The sequence below is a fragment of the Bombina bombina genome, chromosome 1 (assembly GCF_027579735.1).
Source record: "Bombina bombina isolate aBomBom1 chromosome 1, aBomBom1.pri, whole genome shotgun sequence".
In the NCBI taxonomy this organism is placed as follows: domain Eukaryota; kingdom Metazoa; phylum Chordata; class Amphibia; order Anura; family Bombinatoridae; genus Bombina; species Bombina bombina.
Window position 1 is genome coordinate 597,442,984 of NC_069499.1, and position 21,861 is coordinate 597,464,844.

The window sequence follows — 21,861 nt, forward strand, 5'->3', positions numbered from 1 at the left end:
TTTATATATATATATATGTGTGTGTGTGTACATATGTATTTATGTATTTATATGCATACACATGTCTAAATATGTTTATTTATATATATATATATATATATATATATGTGTGTGTACATATGTATTTATGTATTTATATGCATACACATGTCTAAATATGTTTATATATATATATGTGTGTGTACATATGTATTTATGTATTTATATGCATACACATGTCTAAATATGTTTATATATATATGTGTGTGTGTACATATGTATTTATGTATTTATATGCATACACATGTCTAAATATGTTTATATATATATATATATATGTGTGTGTGTGTGTGTACATATGTATTTATATGCATACACATGTCTAAATATGTTTATATATATATATGTGTGTGTGTGTACATATGTATTTATGTATTTATATGCATACATATATATGTATTTGCAGACATATTTAAACATATAAACACATAAATACATATGTATACACATATAGACATATATATAAGTGCATTGGAGCCCTTTGCAGTCAAGCAGATGAAAACATGAAAAATTATATTTATGCAATATTCATATTTAATAAAGTGTTATAGTGTGTATTTACAGTAAATATTTCATATTCCAGAATATGTTTCTATGTATTTTAAAAATATGTATTTCTATATATATCTGAATATATACTGTATATATACCAATACATAATCTCATATATATATATATATATATATATATATATATATATATATATATATATATATATATATATATATATATATATACTGAATATGTATATACTATATATATATATATATATATATATATATATATATACTGTATGTATATATATATATGTATATATATATATATATATATATATACTGGTATATATACTATATATAGGTATAGATATATATTTGTGCAAAAATCCATCAGATATATATTTAAATATTTCTTTAAGAGAAAATGGAATATATCGTGCTATGTACAGAACATTGGATTATGAAATACGCAATATTATCTTCTTATGTTGCGCTTTCAAATAACCAAAATCATGTTTGGGTGGGGTTTTTTTCCAACTTTTTTGGCTCCATTGAAGCCTATGGGGAATGCAATTTTGCATTTACAACGTTTAATAGTCTTTTTACTTTCAACTTGAATATGAGTTTGAATCTCCAAACGCAAAAAAAATTACTTCTAGAAGTTTTAACGCTCTAATGTGAGCGCAAACTACCACTCCACTCGTAATCTTGCCCAAAGTATTTAATATTAACCATTTAATTATGATAAAAATAAAAACATTTCTAAAGATGATCAAACTACTAAACAAGTAGGGATCATCCTGATTGGTCGGGATTTGAGATAAAAGACTGTGCTGTCTTTGTCAAAGAGGTGCTTTAAAATGTATTTTATCAGAGTTTTACTTTTTGAAAATGCAAATGGCTCTGTCCTATAGAATACTAGATTTTGTTTTTATGCTTTTGGAGATGTGTCTCATAAGCCAGTGAGCAGTTGGCTACTTAGGACAGGCTTACAAAAGATGCTTTAACTACTTTTATATCAGAATAAAAAGCTTTAACAACAAACTCAAACTCAGAAAAATGATGTCATGCATATGAAAAAGCATTATTAAATGTTAACATATTTCTTTTGCATGGAAAAAAAGTTAAAGTTGATTGTTAAACTAACAAGAAGTGCACACCTTAACCCAAGAGACAGATTACCCAGAGCACAGCATTATTGTTGGACAGTAACACACCCTCACAAGCACAAAAGCAAGATACTTTCTTACAAAAGAAACATTTTGGGGGAGGGGCAAAAATGCAATTTATTTTGAAATATCCTCTTTTAAGATACAACCATTTGTTTCCCTATAAATCTATTGAATACATTTTTAAAGGGACAGTCAAAACCAGAATTGTTGTTGTTTTGAAAAGATAATCACTTTATTACCAATTCCCCAGTTTTGCATAACCAACACTGTTATAATAATATACATTTTACCTCTGTGATTATCTTGTATCAAAGCCTCTGCAGACTGCCTCCTTATTTCAGTTCTTTTGACAGCCAATCAGTGCTGACTCCTTGGTAACTTTACGTGCATGAGCACAATTATCAAGTTATCTATATGACACACATGAACTAACGCCCTCTAATGGTGAAAAACTGTCAAAATGGCATTCAGATTGGAGGCGGCCTCAAGGTCCTAAGAAATTAGCATATGAGCCTACCTAGGTTTAGCTTTCAACTAAGAATACCAAGAGAACAAAGCAAAATTGGTGATAAAAGTAAATTGGAAAATTGTTTAAATGACATGCCCTATTTGAATCATGAAAGTTTATTTTGGACTTGACTGTCCCTTTAATGTTTAGCTGACAATTCATGAAAGTTTTTTCATATATATATATTGCATGAATAATACAAATCATATTTACTAAGTGATCCCAATAAAAGAGGACAAATACTATGTAACTTCCTATATTTACTATTATTTTAGTTTAGCTATAAATCTAAATTAAAGGGACATTAAATATATATATTATTATACTAAATATGGGCTAGATTATGAGTGGCATACTAACTGATTTTTAATATTTGCATCAGTAAAATGGGACAATTTGGAGAGTCTACTCTAGCTTCACACAATACAATGTTGTGACAAGTACTGTGCACTTACCAGGCAAGGATCTATTGGTGTAGCCATTGATTGTGTGCACTTGATCTTCATTCTCTCCCGTTTTGTTAGGACTATTATCTAAACACAAAAAAGTACATGTGTACGGTTAGATTATTATATTTACATATAGTAATGCATTGTATTATAGCACTGACAAAAGAGTTACAACAACACAGCTTATGATTTGTTTATATCGAAACATTGCACATAGGCTCTAAAGTGAAAAAGCACTAAATGCATTTTAAGAATCAACGTGCTCCTCAGCCATGCATAAAGTTCTAATAGATGGGGGTGACAGATTAATTTAAATAAATACATCTACATATTATTGTCAGGATAATTGTATTTATGATTTGTTTAGTGCTTAATAATCTTTAACAGAAAATGCTTAGCATTCTATAAGTTCATTGTTAGAAATTATTGATAATTAGGGCTGATTTATTATAGTGCAAGCGGACATGATCCGCTGTAGCAGGTCATGTCCGCCGCACCATTGATAATGCCTGACAGCATACAATGTCGGCATTTATCATTGCACAAGCATTTCTAGTGAAATGCTTGTGCAATGCCGCCCCCTGCACATTTGCGGCTGCTAGCAGGGGGTGTCAATCAACCCAATTGTATCCGATCGGGCTGATTGCTGTCCGCCGCCTCAGAGGTGACAGACGAGGTAAGGAGCAGTGGTCTTAAGACCGCTGCTCCCTTACTCCTGTTTCGGTCGAACCTAAAGGCTTGCGCAGAAACAGCTGCATAAGGCAGCATACAGGGCATGATAAATCGGCCCCTATGAACAATACTGCATTTAAAGATAAAATGTATTCACAGCTGAGAAAAGTTAAAATATATCATACATGAACAATAGCACAAATGAACACTTGGCTCTATGTAAGAAGTGAACCCTGAGAGAATTTACCAGTGATTATATATAAGGATATAAGGATTTTGGTGGCACTATATATTAAAGAGAGACAGACCAGGGTCTCTTCTTCAGCTGGGTAACATCATGCTCTCATGTGAAATTCAAATCTCCTGAATTGGGACCTGCTTGTTTGGGTTTAAATTTTAGTAAATGGTGAAGTAATTAAGTAATTTTATTCTAGGACCAGACAACGCAATGGACTCCATTTATCAATTGTCGAGCAGACATGATTCACGACAGCAATCATGTCCACTGGACATTTGCTGCAGCTGCAGGCAGACAGCTTATGCTGTCCGCATTTAACAAACGGCACACTAGCAGAACTGTCAATCATCCTGTCGGCATTTCAGCGATGTCTGTCGGACATGATAAGCTACATTGTATCATGTCGGACAGACATTGCTAAATCTACCCCTTGATGTGAACTTTGTCTTTTAATAAGGATTTTTACATGTAACTGCTCTGTAAATTTTTGATGCTTAAAATAAATAACCACAGTGTGGTGCAGTAGACTTGCTCACCGCCAAATACACCAACAGTTAAATGGCTGATGCTTCAAATGCTTCTGTTCCATTGTTAGGGCCCTGATCTTAAAAGCATCATCATAATAGCAACATTTTAAAAAAGGGATCTGGCTTGCATTGAGGTTGCCTGAAACATTTTATAACGGGCTGAAATCAGTGTTTGAAGACAAAATGCGTTTACTATTCATCTCTGTGGGAGGACGACACTTCTCTGAATTTTTAAAGCATCACCTCCACACTTTCTTGTGGGTATGACGTTCCCTTTATCATTGGGCCTTAGTGTTCTCAATGTCACTGACACATAACCTTGTAAGAAGGGATTGAGGCATAAAAAATCAGTTTATCACACAGGCTTGCACTAATTTAGTAAGGGGGATAAGGCATTGGGATGAATTAACAGGATGCCCTCTCATTAACTCTAATTAATGAGACCCACAACACTCAAAACCAATAACAGTACAAGAGAGTAGGAATTAGCAACAAACGTAAAAAGTTCATACCCAATTAAATCAACCTGCGTGTAAGAGACCAGCGAATAACAAAACTTAAAGGGACGTGAAAACCAAAATCTTTCTTTTATGATTCTGACAGAGCATGCAATTTTAAAAATGTTTTCAATTCACTTCTGTTATCAAATTTACTTTGTTCTTATGGTATTCTTTGTTGAAGAGATATCTAGATAGGAGCAGTGCATGCCAGGAAACACTGCTGCCACCTACTATTCTATTTCTTGCAATTGTATAACATAGTTATAAAACTACTGCCATATATTGCTTCAGTCACGTGCACGCTCCCATACCTTCCTAACGGCTTTTCAACAAAGGATATCAACAGAACAAAGTCAATTTGAAAATAGATGTAAATTAGAATGTGTGTTTTTTAAATGTTACACTCTATCTGAACTATGAAATATGTCTGGGTTTTTTATGAGTAATACAAAAGGTGCGGACAGTCCGTTTGTAAAATATAAATCCTTTATTGTGCAATAGCTTTAAAATACAGGAACAAACAGGAGTAGACAGAGTAGGTGTATTTACCTAAGCTGGCTTACGCGTTTCGGGGTTAGCCGTAGTCATAGCCATAGGTGTAGGGCGTTGCCCCTGCCTTATATATTACGTATTAAGACATCATTGGTTAACAAAGATTCAAGTTAAAAACAAAAGAGAAGAATACACCCACTCATATATTACAGACCTTTCACAGATACAAATATTATAAGGCATATGCTAAGGTACAACTAATGTTACCAAGAGTCACATGAATGGATGGAATTGATTGTACGATATATAAAGAAAATTATAAGTATATTTGTGTATACACCAAACCTCCACACGGCAACTATAGAACAATAGTGGAATATAACAAAAGCCTAAATTACAACTTGGTACAAAGTAAGGTGTATACCAATATATACATACCTCATCATACACTAAATAAGTAAAAAAAAAACACAAAAAAAAACAGTATATGATTAAGGGTGTCTATATAAACATATTTTATAACTATAAAATAGTTAACTAATACATTCAATCCATCTTTACTGTTCCTTAGTAATCCAGAACATGAATTCAAACAAAAATGAACATTAAGAACCTGTTAATATTAATATAGAATAGGATACAGTCTTAGCCCAAAGCCTCCTAGTGTACTAAAAAGCTAATATGAAAATATATGCTAAACATTATATATATCTAGAGGCAACTTTAGCCCGGACTGCATCCCACAAAACATTGACTAAGTAGCACAGGTTATTTATTCTATATGTTAAGTGAAATTTACCCAGAAGTCTGTATATAAATCGCAAAGCAGGAAAAAGCACATGACTTACTCTCGTCAAATACAGCAAATAGAAGGATTTTTTCCTGGGTTCCCTGCTGAGATCCATCTTCAGAGAGGGATCCTAAAGAAAGAAGAATCAGAGATCATTCCCATAACATGGTTGTCTTACTAATAGCATTTGGTCACTGTCTGAAGTGCATACATGTGTATGTGCCAGGCTCACCATTTAGCGACCATTGCACATTCCATCATACAGACATTTCAGATTTTGCTCACCATCTATTTCAACTACATAAAATAAAACTCCAAAACAGAAGCACCTAAATAACATGAGATACAGGGCTCAATGTACTAAGCAGCGTAAGCTGCATTTTAGCCCTTGCGGAAACCTTGTCTGCACCGTACTTAGTACACAGGGCCCATAATATTAAGACACAATAACAAACTAACATAACATTTATTGATAATTATGATAACAAATGAAATGAAAAGAAATGTGCTAAGATTATAAGACAATAAAATACTAAATACTATCATATGACTACTCCAGAAAAATATGTTAAAGGAATATGAAACCCAAACATTTTTATGTAGTCCAGACAGACAATACAATTTAAAAAAAGTTTACAATTTACTTTTAATATCAAATTTGCTCCATTCCCATTGTATTATTTGTTGAAGAGATATCTAGGTAGGTATCTGGAGCACTGCATGGCAATGAAATAGGCGCTACCATCTAGTGCTTTTACAAATGGATATTGCAAAACTGCTGCCATATAATGATCCAGACATGTGCACACTCCTGAGCTTACAAACTTACTTTTCAACAAAAGATACAAAGAGAACAAAAAAAATGTGATAATAGAAGTTCAAGTAATAAGAAAGTTGTTTAAAATTGTATGTTCTATCTGAGTTATGAAAGAAACATTTTGTTTGGGTTCATGTCCCCTTTAATCTTGTATATTATATAAATATCTTGTTGGGTAAATGAGCAATGCTGAACTTTTCAACAGAAATGATATTCTTGTTCCAAATACCATCCATTACAGGTTTCCCCTGTTTAGTGCAGGAGCAGCCTTACCAGGCCTACAGATAATGATGGGACCCACCAGTCCAGCGTTCATGTCATGTGAAGAGTTACTGTGGGAGTAGTAGGCAGAGGTTACACATGGAGGGTCTGATAATGTTGGCCCGTAGGATTCTGGGATATTCCAAATGTAAATGTGTTCCTTTCCAGAAGCCACAGCATCGTCAGCCCTCTCTGATTGGCTAGTTCCATCTCTGTAACCGACTCCTATCATCAAAGAATATAGAGGGTCAAAATGAAGAATTTATGACCAGTGGGGAAGAGAGACAAAGACAAATTGTCAAGGTTTATTATTTTACAGGAAAGCAATAGTCAAACAAAAAGTGTAAAGGTTTTGCTTTTACAACTGGAGCTATGACATTGTTGATGACATTTTTTCTTAGCATTGGTTTATGGCTGCAGCTTCTCACATTGATATGCAAATCCTAACAATGTCTATGATTTAATTAATTTCAATACTGTACATAGCAAGAGCAGAAAATGATTAGTATCTTTAGTTAAAATATGAATGATTTTCTAAATTAGGTAGAACTGGGGCTTGGAGCTCCATACACCCACGTTGGACTACAACAGATTTGTATTTTCTCTTGTTCACTTGATTAATATTGTGTTGTATAAAAGCTTATATAAACTACTTCCGGTAGGCGGCTCAACAAGATGGCCACAGCTTCACAACTCTCCCTTGTTTGAAATCGGATTTTGAATGCAGAGTGGCAAAATCTTCAGCCATTCCACTCATCCCTTGGCAAGCATTGTGCCCGGGAAACCTACAGGATCAGGGTAATCTCAACTCCTGGCCTCCAAGAAGGCACCTAAAAGTTAAAACTTCGCCTTTAAGCCTGCAGACGTCCCCTGCTTTGCTTAACAAGATGGCGCATATCACTGATGCCCTAACTGATGTCTTCGCACCACTACTGGACAACCTGACGGCAACTATAGAGGAACTTCTCTGTGAAATGAGAGGGCTTTATATACAGGATCATGATAAAGCAACATCACCCATCTGTTCAATTGAACCGCGCCAAATCTCACTTGCTGACCGGGAGGCGGACACCTTGGAGATGGGCACTATAACGCTGGTGCAGGAACCACACATCTCTAATCTTTTACCCCAGCGGCAGTGCCTGACTCTGTTGGAGCCCAGAGGACTACGTAACATGTCCACTTCCCAGTCACTGACCTGCCCAAATTTATTTCTAAGGGGAACAAACCGATCGCAGGACTCCCGGCACTCAGTGGACATACGGGTGCTAACGGCTGTATAGCCAGTGCTCCAGGTCAGCCCCGGGCCCGCTCTCATGCAGCACACTTCTCACTGAGCCCAGTTGGCAGAGCTGCACAACGGAACAGTGTGGCAACCACCGAAACTACAGACACAGATGGCGACAATAAAGACCTCTGCTGCACAGCGCAGTGGGCAAGCTACCAATTCCAGGTGACTTACCGCGGGCAATCTCCTCTATGCAGATCCAGAGGTTGGACTCAAGATGGGACGGTTGCCCTTTGGGAGCATTGATATGGGATCCACTACGGGATGCTGCCGCGCTGCAGACCTCGCGACCAGTCTCAAGTTGGGGCAGCTGCTCTCTTGGTGTGCTGCTGTCCTTGGGCCTCGCTGTGCGGCAGTTTCCCCCTCCTCCGCAAAAAAAACTGCTATCTTCCAGGTCAGCGATATCAGGCAACATCACGGGCTGGAGTCGGATAGTTTGTTTCCTGTTTGTGTGCCACATAACTGTGTACCAGACCATCCCTAATGAGTTGACTCCCTCGCTCAGTCCCCATGCCACTAATCTTGAGGGAAACCTGTCGGGCAATATAATCCAATGATAGCAGCGTGTACCCACGCTAACTAGTTTAGACTTACTTGTGAACTATCTGACATGTATGGATTATTCCCACCTTGTAAATATTTCTGTTGGGCTGCAGATGTCACAACCTGTGTTATACTGTAGAAAGGCAAATCTAGGAATGATGTGTGTGTTATATGTGTGAATTGTTGTAGAATTGTTGTTTTATTTTTATTTGCTCCCTAATTGACAATATATGAAACGCTGTACTAATTGTGGGCTGACCTAGACAACCCAAATATATACCTGTAGCTTAGAGACTCTCCCATATTTAGATGTAATGCAGTAGAAAACGGCTGTTTAGTCTCAAGAAGGAACATTACCCTGTGAAGTGCCTAACATGAATAACTCATATATGCTTTGGTTGCCCCCAAGAAATGTGTATGTGGACAGGCGCAATCCACCTCTAATGTAATTTTAGCCCTGCATTTATCTTCTAGCAAAGACACATTTGAGATGACAATGTGAATATAGCCGATATTACCTCCCTCAGACACAGCCGGGAAACTAAAACACCCCTGAAAAATAAGTAAAAATTAAAATTCAAATACTCAGTGATATGGATTGTTTGTCTCTAAGTGGGTGGGGGCCCACATATGTTATATCATAAAGTTATATCCTCTCCTTTAAATGTTGGCCCACCTTCTATTGAGGATAACAATTTATGTGTGGCAGTTGCAGATCACTCTCAATGTAACCTAGTCTTGCCTCTATCTTCTAGCTAAACTGTATTTGAGCTGACAATGTGAATACCACCAATCAAATCTGGGTATGACGTGTGTTGTTGTTATATGTGTGATTTGCTGTAGAATTGCTGTTTTAGTCTTGCTCCCTAACCGACAACACATCAAACGCTGTACCCATTGTGGGCTGAATTAGCCAACCTAAATAGATCCCTGTAGTTTAGTGACTCTCACATACTCATATGTAATGCAGTAGAAAAGGGCTGTTTAGTCTCAAGAAGGCACTGTCATGATTGCTTCCGTTCATCGCCGTGTCGCTGCGGCTCCCGGAACTTCTCTGTGTGTCTGACGTCATGTTGCTTAGCAACATGACGCTTTCTCTCACACCCCTCTGATGACGGTTACGCTCCTGCCCTTTAAATCACGGCGGGAGATCTGAATCTGGGCCCGTTTGTTTGTTTCCCTGGATTTGTGAGTACCATATCAATTTTGTTCTTTTGTGTACCGACTTCTGCTGCCTGACCAAGCCTCTTGCCTAATCCCTACTTGCTGATATTTGGATATTGACTTCTGCCTGCCTGACCTTGCCTGTAGCTTTTACCCTTTTGCTGATACTTGGATGCCGACTTCTGCTTGCCTGACCTTGTCTTTTGCCTATACCTTTTGCTGATATTTGGATGCCGACTTCTGCCTGCCTGACCTTGCTTTTGCCTTTACCTTTAAACCTTTTCTTTGATAAACAAAACCTGCTTAAAGGGACATTTTACTTTTACAAGCTGCAAAAGAGAACTTTGCCTTTCTGTTTGTTATACACCTGCTTAAAGGGACATTTACTTTTACAAGCTGCAAAAGAGAACTTTGCCTTTCTGTTTGTTATAAACCTGCTTACAGGGACATTATACTTTTACAAGCTGTACAAGAAACTGTGCTATTCTGTTTGTTCTAAACCTGTTAAAAAGTGGACATTTACTTTTACAAGCTGCAAAAGAGAACTTTGCCTTTCTGTTTGTTATACACCTGTTTAAAAGGGACATTTACTTTTACAAGCTGCAAAAGAGAACTTTACCTTTCTGTTTGTTATACACCTGCTTAAAAGGAACTTTTACTTTTACAAGCTGCAAAAGAGAACTTTTCCTTTGTTTTACAAGCCTGCTAAAGAGGACCTTTTTCAGAAGCTTCAAGTAAGAGCATTTCCTTTTTGTTCTTTGTACTACTTAAAGGGACGTTTTATCCTTTGTGGCTTTCCTGCATTCTGGAACAAGATTCATTTTTGTTATCTTCTAATCTGCTTCCTGAGTGGGTCACGTCCTGGATATTTCTCAGTGTGCTAGCGTGTGCTTTCAATTCACGCTAGCAGTTGGGTTACATCCCGGATTGATTCCAGAGCGGCTGACATTACAAACGGGCCATAAAAATGGACCCCACTGAATTATCTATGGCCGTGGCTCACCAGGGCCAGCTCTTGGGTTCTCATGCCACTCACTTGCAGTCTCTGGACACTAAAACTTGATCAAATTACTGCTCTATTACAAAATTTGGTTGCTACCGCACCTCCCAATCCTAATCCCAATCCAATCCGATTGAGGCATTACCTCCTCCGATTCCTAACAATCAGTCTCAGGTACAACTAAGTCCCAGGATACCTCTTCCGGATAAATATGATGGGAATCCTGAAGAATGTAGAGGGCTTCTGAATCAATGCCGTCTTCATTTCCGAAATAGCCCTACTCTCTTTGCTACTGCCTCTTCTAGAATCACGTTTCTTATTTCCTAATGAAAGGAAAAGCCTTGGCTTGGGTGTCACCTTTGCTAGAAAAGAATGATCCTATACTGTTGGATGTTGATACATTTCTATCTACATTCTCAAACGTATTCGATAAACCTGGAAGGTCATCCGCTGCTGAAGCTACTCTCCTGGATTTACGTCAAGGAAATCAACCAGTCTCTCAATATGCAATTGAGTTCCGCACCCTTGCCTCTGAAACCACTTGGAATCAGGGAGCACTCAGAGCCGCTTTCCGTAAAGGACTTTCTGAGCGTCTCAAGGATGAATTGGTGTATCGTGAACTTCCAGAGTCCTTAGAAGCCTTAATAAATCTCTGTATCAGTCTCGACGCCAGGTTTCGTGAACGCCAACAAGAAAAGGATAGAACACAGAGGGCTTCAACTCGAACTCCTTTTCGTTTAGCTCCTCGTTTTTCTAATCCAGTCACTCCAGCCTCTCCTACTACTGATCAGGCTGAACCCATGGAAGTAGGGAGTATAAAATTAACTGAGACTGAACGCTTGAGAAGACGGACTCTTGGCTTATGTCTGTACTGTGGCCTTAAAGGGCATTTATTAAGGGATTGTCCTACTAGGCCAGTAAAAGCCAGGGCTTAACTCTAGTCCAGGGAACTGAGTTAAGCCAAAATAGTGGTCATCCCTATACAAGAAACTCTTTGTTCCAGTAACTCTTCTAATTGGACATAAGAAGATCTATACCCAAGCTCTAATTGATTCTGGTGCTGGAGGTGTGTTCATTGACTCTACATTTGTTTCTACTCATTCTATACCCTTACTAAAGAAGGAGTATTCCATTTCAGTCTCTACGGTCAGTGGAGATCCTTTGGGTTCTGGATACATTCAGTTTTCTACTCAACCCCTACTCCTCACCGTAGGAATACTTCATTCTGAGACAATTTGTTTCGATGTCATTCCCACTCCGCAATTTCCCATTATCTTGGGATTACCCTGGCTCCAGATTCACAATCCCATTTTTTCTTGGACTTTCGGTGAACTCACTTCCTGGGGATCTACATGCCAGACTAAATGTCTTCAAAAGATTACTAAGTTACCACTCACTATTGCTCTCACAGTTGAAACTCCGGAATCCTTACCTATGCATTACCATGACTTTGTGGATGTCTTCTCCAAAAAAGAAGCTGAACGTCTTCCTCCTCATCGCCCTTTTGATTGTCCCATTGATCTCCTTCCTGGGGCTGCCTATCCTCGAGGCAAGACATATCCACTTTCTAAACCAGAAAAACATGGCTCTGGAAGAATATATAAAAGACAATCTGGCTAGAGGATTTATTCGACCCTCCTCTTCCCCTGTAGGGGCTGGTTTCTTTTTTGTGGGAAAAAAAGGATGGCGGATTAAGACCCTGTATTGATTATCGTGGATTGAATCAGATTACCATCAAGAACAGTTATCCTCTGCCCCTTATTCCTGAACTTTTTACTTATCTTCAGGGAGCCACCATTTTCACCAAACTCGACCTACGTGGTGCATACAACTTGATCCGTATACGCAAAGGAGATGAGTGGAAGACTTGCCTTTAACACTCGATTTGGGCATTATGAATATTTGGTCATGCCCTTCGGGCTATGCAATGCTCCGGCGGTTTTCCAGCATTTTGTAAACGAGATCTTTCGTGATTTTTTGAATATTTTTGTTATCATATACCTGGACGACATCTTAATTTTTTCTCAGAACCACCAAGATCATGTGCTCCACGTCAAGAAAGTACTTCAACGTCTAAGAGAATTCCATCTGTTTGCTAAACTGGAGAAATGTTCTTTCCATCAAAAATCCATACCCTTTCTGGGTTATGTAATATCGGCATCTGGATTCGAAATGGACCCTACTAAACTTTCTGCCATTTTGGATTGGCCTAGACCTGATTCTTTGAAGGCTTTACAACGTTTCCTAGGCTTCGCCAATTATTACAGAAAGTTCATCAAGAATTTTGCTACTATTACTTCTCCTCTTACTTCTCTCACAAGAAAAGGACAAAACTGTAAGGTATGGCCGTCTGAGGCTATAGAAGCTTTTGAATCTCTCAAAGAAGCTTTTTCCTCAGCTCCTATCCTTCGTCATCCAAATCCTGAGTTTCAATTTATTCTGGAGGTGGATGCTTCCTCTGTTGCTGCTGGAGCTGTTCTGTCTCAACGAATACCAGAGACTGGAAGGATTCATCCTGTTGCTTTTTTCTCTAAAAAATTCACTCCTTCCGAATTTAACTATGACGTAGGGAATAAAGAGTTGCTTGCCATCAAAATGGCATTGGATGAATGGAGACATTGGCTGGAAGGTTACTTCTTTGCCATTTACTATACTTACTGATCATAAGAACCTTCTGTATCTTCAAACAGCCAAACGATTAAATTCCAGGCAAGCACGCTGGTCATTATTCTTCTCTCGGTTTCACTATAATTTGTCTTACATACCTGGTTCAAAAAATATTAAAGCAGACGCACTTTCCAGACAATTTCAAGATACCCCAGTTCCTGAGTCTGGTACCATTCTCCAACCTCATGAAGTCATTGCCCAGTTAACAACTTCTTGGTTACAAGAATTACAGTCCGCTCAAGAGCATCTTCCTTTGTCCTGTAAAACCTCCCGATGGTTTACTCTTTGTTCCTGAACGCCTTCGTTCCAAGATTTTATTTTGGGCTCATGATAGTCCCCTTTCTGGACATCCTGGCATCAGTATTACCACTCGAAACCTCAAACAACATGTTCTGGTGGCCTACACTCTCTCAAGATGTGAAGGATTACGTCTCAGTATGCACACAATGTGCCATGAACAAAACTCCACGCCACTTCCTTCAGGATTACTCCAACCATTGCCTATACCTCACCAGCCTTGGACTCATGTATCCATGGACTTTATTACCGATCTTCCCTTGTCCACTGGGAACAATACTATCTGGGTGGTGGTCGACAGGTTCACTAAGACGGCTCATTTTGTACCCTTGCCAGGATTACCATCTGCCAAAAGACTCTCTGAACTTTTTATTCTACATATTGTAAGAATCCATGGATTTCCTCTAGATATTGTTTCAGATAGAGGGGTACAATTCGTTTCTCGATTTTGGAGGTCACTTTGCAAACATTTTGGTACTACTATATCTCTCTCTACTTCTCACCACCCACAATCGAATGGTCAGACTGAAAGAGTAAACCAGTGTCTTGAAACTTATCTTAGACATTATGTGGATCATTATCACTCTAACTGGACTTCTTACCTTCCTTTGGCTGAATTGGCTCATAATGCCCGGTACAATTCCTCCCTTCAGACTTCTCCTTTTCATGCAGCCTACGGATATCAGCCTAGGACATTCCCTTTGCATACTTCCTCCACAGTGAATCCTGCTTCTGATCTTACAGCCCGAAGATTAACTCGACATTGGCAGAAGATACATCGTATTCTTTCTGTAACTTCTAGACGTTACAAGTTCTTTTCGGATCTTCGACGGAAGAAGGCTCCCAAATATCGCCCTGGTGATAAAGTTTGGATTGCCTCTCGATTTCTTCGCCTGAAACAACCTTCTAACAAATTGGGACCACGATATGTGGGTCCTTTCCGAATACTGGGTCAGGTATGTTCCACTGCTTATCGGGTAGCTTTACCCAAGTCTCTCAAAGTTCATCCGGTATTCCATGTTTCTCTTTTAAAACCTGTGATGATTAACAGGTATTCTAAGCCTTTTTCTAAACCTCCACCGTTATTGGTGCATGGACATCCTGAGTTTGAGATCAGCCATATTCTAGATTCCAAGTGGCGGGGCAAGAAATTGTATTATCTCATTCATTGGAAGGGTTATCCAGTCACGGAACGTTCTTGGGAACCTGCTCATCAAGTAAATGCTCCTATTTTGGTCAGGACCTTCCACAAGACTCATCCTGATAGACCTGGTCCTGTCCCCCGGAGGGGTCCTTGAGGAGGGGGTGCTGTCATGATTGCTTCCGTTCATCGCCGTGTCGCCGCGGCTCCCGGAACTTCTCTGTGTGTCTGACGTCATGTTGCTTAGCAACATGACGCTTTCTCTCACACCCCTCTGATGACGGTTACGCTCCTGCCCTTTAAATCACGGCGGGAGATCTGAATCTGGGCCCGTTTGTTTGTTTCCCTGGATTGTGAGTACCATATCAATTTTGTTCTTTTGTGTACCGACTTCTGCCTGCCTGACCAAGCCTCTTGCCTAATCCCTACTTGCTGATATTTGGATATTGACTTCTGCCTGCCTGACCTTGCCTGTAGCTTTTACCCTTTTGCTGATACTTGGATGCCGACTTCTGCTTGCCTGACCTTGTCTTTTGCCTATACCTTTTGCTGATATTTGGATGCCGACTTCTGCCTGCCTGACCTTGCTTTTGCCTTTACCTTTAAACCTTTTCTTTGATAAACAAAACCTGCTTAAAGGGACATTTTACTTTTACAAGCTGCAAAAGAGAACTTTGCCTTTCTGTTTGTTATACACCTGCTTAAAAGGGACATTTACTTTTACAAGCTGCAAAAGAGAACTTTGCCTTTCTGTTTGTTATAAACCTGCTTAAAGGGACATTATACTTTTACAAGCTGTACAAGAAACTGTGCTATTCTGTTTGTTCTAAACCTGTTAAAAAGGGGACATTTACTTTTACAAGCTGCAAAAGAGAACTTTGCCTTTCTGTTTGTTATACACCTGTTTAAAAGGGACATTTACTTTACAGCTGCAAAAGAGAACTTTACCTTTCTGTTTGTTATACACCTGCTTAAAAGGAACTTTTACTTTTACAAGCTGCAAAAGAGAACTTTTCCTTTGTTTTACAAGCCTGCTAAAGAGGACCTTTTTCAGAAGCTTCAAGTAAGAGCATTTCCTTTTTGTTCTTTGTACTACTTAAAGGGACGTTTTATCCTTGTGGCTTTCCTGCATTCTGGAACAATATTCATTTTTGTTATCTTCTAATCTGCTTCCTGAGTGGGTCACGTCCTGGATATTTCTCAGTGTGCTAGCGTGTGCTTTCAATTCACGCTAGCAGTTGGGTTACATCCCGGATTGATTCCAGAGCGGCTGACAGGCACATTGCCTTGTGAAGTGCTTAATATGAATAACCCACATATGCTCTGGGTATCCCCAGAAATGGGTCCCCACACATGACGTGACAGGTGCAACCCGCCTCTAGTGTAATCCTAGCTTTGCACTTATCTCCTAACAAAAGCACATTTGGGACGACAATGTGAATATAGCCAATAATTCCTACCTTGGACATAGCCAGGAAACTAATGCATCCCTGAAAAATAAGTAAAAATTTGAAAACCCATTCAAATACTCAGTTATATAAATTATTTATCTCTAAGGTGGGTAGCGGCCCGCATGTGTCACATCACACAGTTATATCTTCTCATTTAAATGTTAGCCCACTGTCTATTGTGGATAACAATTTACATGTGTCAGGTGCGGATCGCTCTCAATGTAAATTAGTCTTGCTTTAATGCTCTAGCTAAACTATATTTGAGCTGACAATGCGCATATCACCAATATTACTTCCCTCGGACAGATCTAGGAACCTAAAACACTCCTGGGAAAACACACTCGGACATTAAATTATATGAATAATAGCATTCTAAACGGGCTGCAGCCTTTGCATTTCATGTCCTACAGTTATATTTTCTTACTTAAATGCTGGCACATGGTTTCTTAAGGGTGGGCTATTAGATAAAACAATCAAGCTCTTATTATAGCTATCCCATATAAATGCCTGGGCGGCCTCCAGTAATGCGATACATACTCTAAAGCACTATAAATCAACCCCACCCTGTAAATATGTCTATTGACCATCAGCAGATCAAAGATTCATCAATACCTATCTAAACTTCTGTAAAAATAATGGCTTATTCTCAAAAAGCTCCATTACTCTGTTAAACTCTGCATATGGATATCTCATGTATACCCTGGCTGTCCCCGGTAATGTAGTCCATTGTATGTATTGTACATCACTTGCAAGGGATCTATACGCGACAGTTGCAATTTATTTTGGTAAATCTGTAGTATATACTTCCTGCATCAATTCAGATGACAGCCTAAAGGCAGGAGCTTTAAAGACCCCCCTTGCATCAGTACCTTTTCCTCCTGAACTGTCAGTGCTTCTTTTAGAATATAGGTAGAATACAGTATTCTGGTAGGCCTTGCTATATACCACCTATGATAATAGGTTACAGTTAGTTACTACTACTTTTACCCCTTCAAGGCCTTGTTATTAATAAGCTACCACACTTTGCAAGCTGGCTCATTGTGCCGGGCTAAGAAATCTCTTGCATATATTCCCAGACATCTAACTGATGGTACATCAACATACATTGGGTGAAACCTACATACATAACTCCTTTAATTGTCCCACTATACCCTTACTGATTTTATGCGATAAAGGTCCATATTATGCTAACTATATAGACATTGCTTATTTGTACCAGGCCATTCCTGGAAGGACCTTAGGATACGATACCAGGGTACATTGATAATATGTAATAATCCAATACTGGCAATCCCTGCCGAGTTTATCTTCAGACTATGCTTATTATATTGATTCCGTCATCAACTCACCTGGCTGGGCTTGGGTCTAACTCAGTCCTACCTGTTCCTGCTGTTATATAGTATGGGGGGTTTTTTGTTGTTGTTGTATAGGTTTATTTTTTTGTTTTGTTTTTGTTTTGTCTTGTTTTAAATTAGTTAAAATGAGAAAGTCAGTCAAATACTTGTGAGAGGTGGTATTTAACCTACAGCTTTGATAAAGATCAGGTAATGGTTTACGACGTATACAGTAGAATTTATTCAGACTACCTCTCAATCCTAGCCATAATGAGAGCTACAAAACTACCTATCTCTTATGTTGGACTCAGTTTCCCAAGATTTTTATAACACATATCAATGCAATGCTATCATTTTGAAATCATACCTTGCAATTTTCTCTCTTGACTGTATTGGAAATATTTGATTGTTGTACAAGAGCTCTCATTATATTTGTACTACTTTTTCTCAATAAAAAGAAGTTTAAAAAAAAAAAAAAAAAAAAAAAAAAGCTTATATAAACTTCCTATTGTTTGTTGTAGGGCAATGGTAGAAACAGAAAAGCGAGTAAATATGTGGAAATTAGAATACTAAAACATTTTAAGAATGGAAGAAACTGGCACCCTCTTTATACAGTTGGAAAGTGAAGGACCTACCTAGGGACGGAACAATTTAAGGGGTAATTTATTTGGAAGAAAGGAAAGAGAGGAAAGGGTTAAAAAAGAGGTGTAGTGTGCTGGACAGCTAGAGCTTAGGAGGCGGAGATTCAGAGGTGATAAAAGAACTGTAGAACAGAAAGTGAATCACTAACCTGTTTCTTGTCTTCCCTCCCAGCCCTCCCTGTTTTTGTTTATGTTATTGCTTTACAGGTTCTGAAGCAGACAAAGGAGTTTGTTCGTGATTTCAGCTGGCTTAGTCTTCCCTTGGCAGGGGGCTACATAGTCATGTGGAGCTTTGTAAGCCCAAGGACGTTAATTGGTATGGGGTCTCTCTTCGGGACTAACAATCTTTTGGCTGGGGGACCGATGACTATCCAGTTTTGGAGACCTCTCAACCCGTTAGGTAGTTGGGGAGTTTGCATGGCGGCATGCTTTCTCAGGGTGGCGGAAAGGGGTGTGGCAACAAAGTCAAATTTACAGGAACAAGTATAGAAGGAAGGGACAGTGGACATTTAGGACCCTAGTCGCCGAGGGGCTAGGTATTGGTCGGCTCGCTGGGCGATCTTCCTTGAGCGGACAGGTAGGCGGAATGAGGGCGCTCTCATTCCCAGGGCGGCCACACCCCTTAGTGGGTTGATAGGACAAGTTTATCTTGCCGGCTATTAGCAGTTTGTTATTTAAAGTATTTAAATATGTATTAATAAAACAACCCCTCCCCCCGTTGGGGGAGGTTGGTTTTCTCCCAACCCCGAGTGTCGTGTTTTTATTGAATGTATGGGCTATTAAATTGGGGGGTTGGTAGTAGCTTGACTGGATTCAAGTAAGAAATGTAACCCCTTAACATCGTGCATATAAAATAGTTAATTTGTGTGTACGATATAACCACATTGTTTGAGAGAAATAGTTAAATTGTAGAGACTGTTAAAGATGTATTTCTTACATCATGACCACGGTGTATTATAGCAAGATAACAATTTATTTCATTTTTTTTCCTCATGACACCAGCAGGGGTCTGTAGTTGCGTGATCATAAGCCCTTCTCTCCATACTAAAATATCACCAGCAGCAAAAAAAGGGTATGTTAAATGTTGAACTGCACAGTATGAGATAACTTATTTTATATATATATAATACACAGTAAGGGACAACTCCATATATATATATATAGATATATATATATATATATATATATATATATAGATATGGGGGGGATAGTTAAATTAACTTTGCAGTTGCACTTCCTGTCTGGAAAGAATAGTAACAGTTTGCTTACATCTGTTTGAATTATCATAAAAATATTACTAATATTAATTGTCTCTCATACTACACTATTTTAGCTACATTTGTAAATCATCAATATGCTTTAAGTGAAACTTACTACATTGCAGACATTTCTATATTTGAGTCAGCATTGATTGGTTAAAATGCAAGTCTGTCAAAAGAACTGAAATAAGAAGGCAGGCTGCAGAGGTAATCACAGAGGTAAAAAGTGTATTAATATAACTGTGTTGGTTAAGCAAAACTGGGGGAATGAGTAATAAAGGGATTATCTATCTTTTTAGACAATAAACATGTTCAAGTAGACTGTCCCTTTAATATTAGTGAGCCACCTCAGAGTAGCACACAATTTTATTTATATTTAGTTACAATTATATTATACCTGTATTCTCCCTAAGCCAGCCCCTGATCATTAGGACACAGCTGATTCCTTACCCTCTGAGCTTTTTCCATATGACACTCCCACCCCATGCACACTGTATGGACGACTTGCAAGGTTCTTAAAGTGGATGATGATGGTATCGTACATTTCTGCTCGAATTGTGGGTCCTAAGAGACCTAAGAGATCACAAAAGGACACATTAGTTGAAAAAAGGCTTAAAGGGACACAAAACACAAAACTTAGTTTCCCATGAAGGCCTACATTACATATGGAGCAATACATTTTTTAGTGCAGTTGATCGCTTACTGCGCTCAAGGTAAATAAATATCGCGCCCATGTTTGCGCTAGTTGTTGAGAGTAAAAATGTAGTGCGCAAGCAAAAGACTCACCCTGCACTATCATTAGTGCACCACTTGTAATCTGGGTCAAAGTATTTAATAATGCATATTAAACAAACTTTGTAATGTACTTTTTTCATAATTATTTTGTCCAACAGTCTGCTCAGTGATTTTCTAATCAGTGCACAATCTCTGACATCAAAGGAAATATAGTCAAGATACTTTCAGACAGTCCCTGATCTGTAAAACACTGCACATGTTGCTATCAAAATGCTTTAAAGACATTTATTTTGTATGCAGATGCAGTGTATATCTGCAGACAATTTTGAAGGATGGAGATTTATGTATAAAGGAGACTAAAACATAAAGGACAAGACATTTGATGTGTAGAAAGTATTGTGCAATAAAGGGACAAAGATAAGGAATATTCTTAAAACAATAAATTTAAAATAAGCTGACTCTGGTCCTGATATTTATGACATTACTAATAAAGGAATGGACAAACTTTAAAGAGGCAGCCTTAATAATGCACTAAATAATTTTAGTTAATATTAAATAATATGACCAATCATTTTATGCTAAACTATTTCAAAATATAACAAACATACTCATAGCTGAAAAAATATATTTCAAGTCATTGTAACAATTAGATTTAGCAAATGAAATCCACCAATAGGCTGACATACTTTCTTCTATAAATTGCTTGCAGGATATTTTTTATAGACATTTATGGCTAGATTACGAGTGGTGCGCTAACTGTTGTGCGCAAGCAAAAAAAAGGTTTAGCACAGATCTTTGCACACATAAGAAGTAGTTTGCGTATTACAGGTTGAAAGTAAACACGTTTGCTTGAGCACCGTTGAATTTAATGTGAGTCAGGATAGTGTGACTTCAGAACTATGGTTAAGCTAGTCAAAAAAGTTGCACAAAACACATAAAAATTATATTTTAAAGTACAGTTACACTTATAATAACACTATCTAATAAAAATTATTTTTAAAAATTATTGCAATAGAAAGTTATAAGGGTTCAAAGATATGAGATCTCAGATGTTAGAAAAAAACAGTCTGCAAATGGCTTTAACATAAAGATAAATACATATACATGTATGTATATATATATATATATATATATATATATATATACACTGTATATATATATATACATATATGTGTGTATAATATATAAATATATATATATATATATATATATATATATATATATATATATGTTTGAACATATTTATTTATGTACTTATATGTGTATATATATATTTACAGACATATTTACATATATAAACACATAAAAAAATATATTTACATATATATAGTGAGTGCTTATCTTTACCCTGATTGAATATCCTGCTAAGCACCCTGGTC

The 21,861-nt window shown here is 37.8% G+C and overlaps 1 protein-coding gene across 1 annotated transcript in view; it reads right to left on the bottom strand.

The window, feature by feature from the left end:
- Nucleotides 1-21,861, bottom strand: part of F8 (coagulation factor VIII) — a 269,846-nt gene that overhangs the window by 166,603 nt on the left and 81,382 nt on the right. Inside the window, exons 3-6 of the mRNA XM_053698910.1 lie at nucleotides 20,198-20,320; nucleotides 6,975-7,187; nucleotides 5,943-6,014; nucleotides 2,672-2,749 (exon numbers count right to left, since the gene is read on the bottom strand). Of these exons, the coding sequence (XP_053554885.1) occupies nucleotides 2,672-2,749; nucleotides 5,943-6,014; nucleotides 6,975-7,187; nucleotides 20,198-20,320 (486 nt within the window). The remainder of the gene's footprint in view (nucleotides 1-2,671; nucleotides 2,750-5,942; nucleotides 6,015-6,974; nucleotides 7,188-20,197; nucleotides 20,321-21,861) is intronic.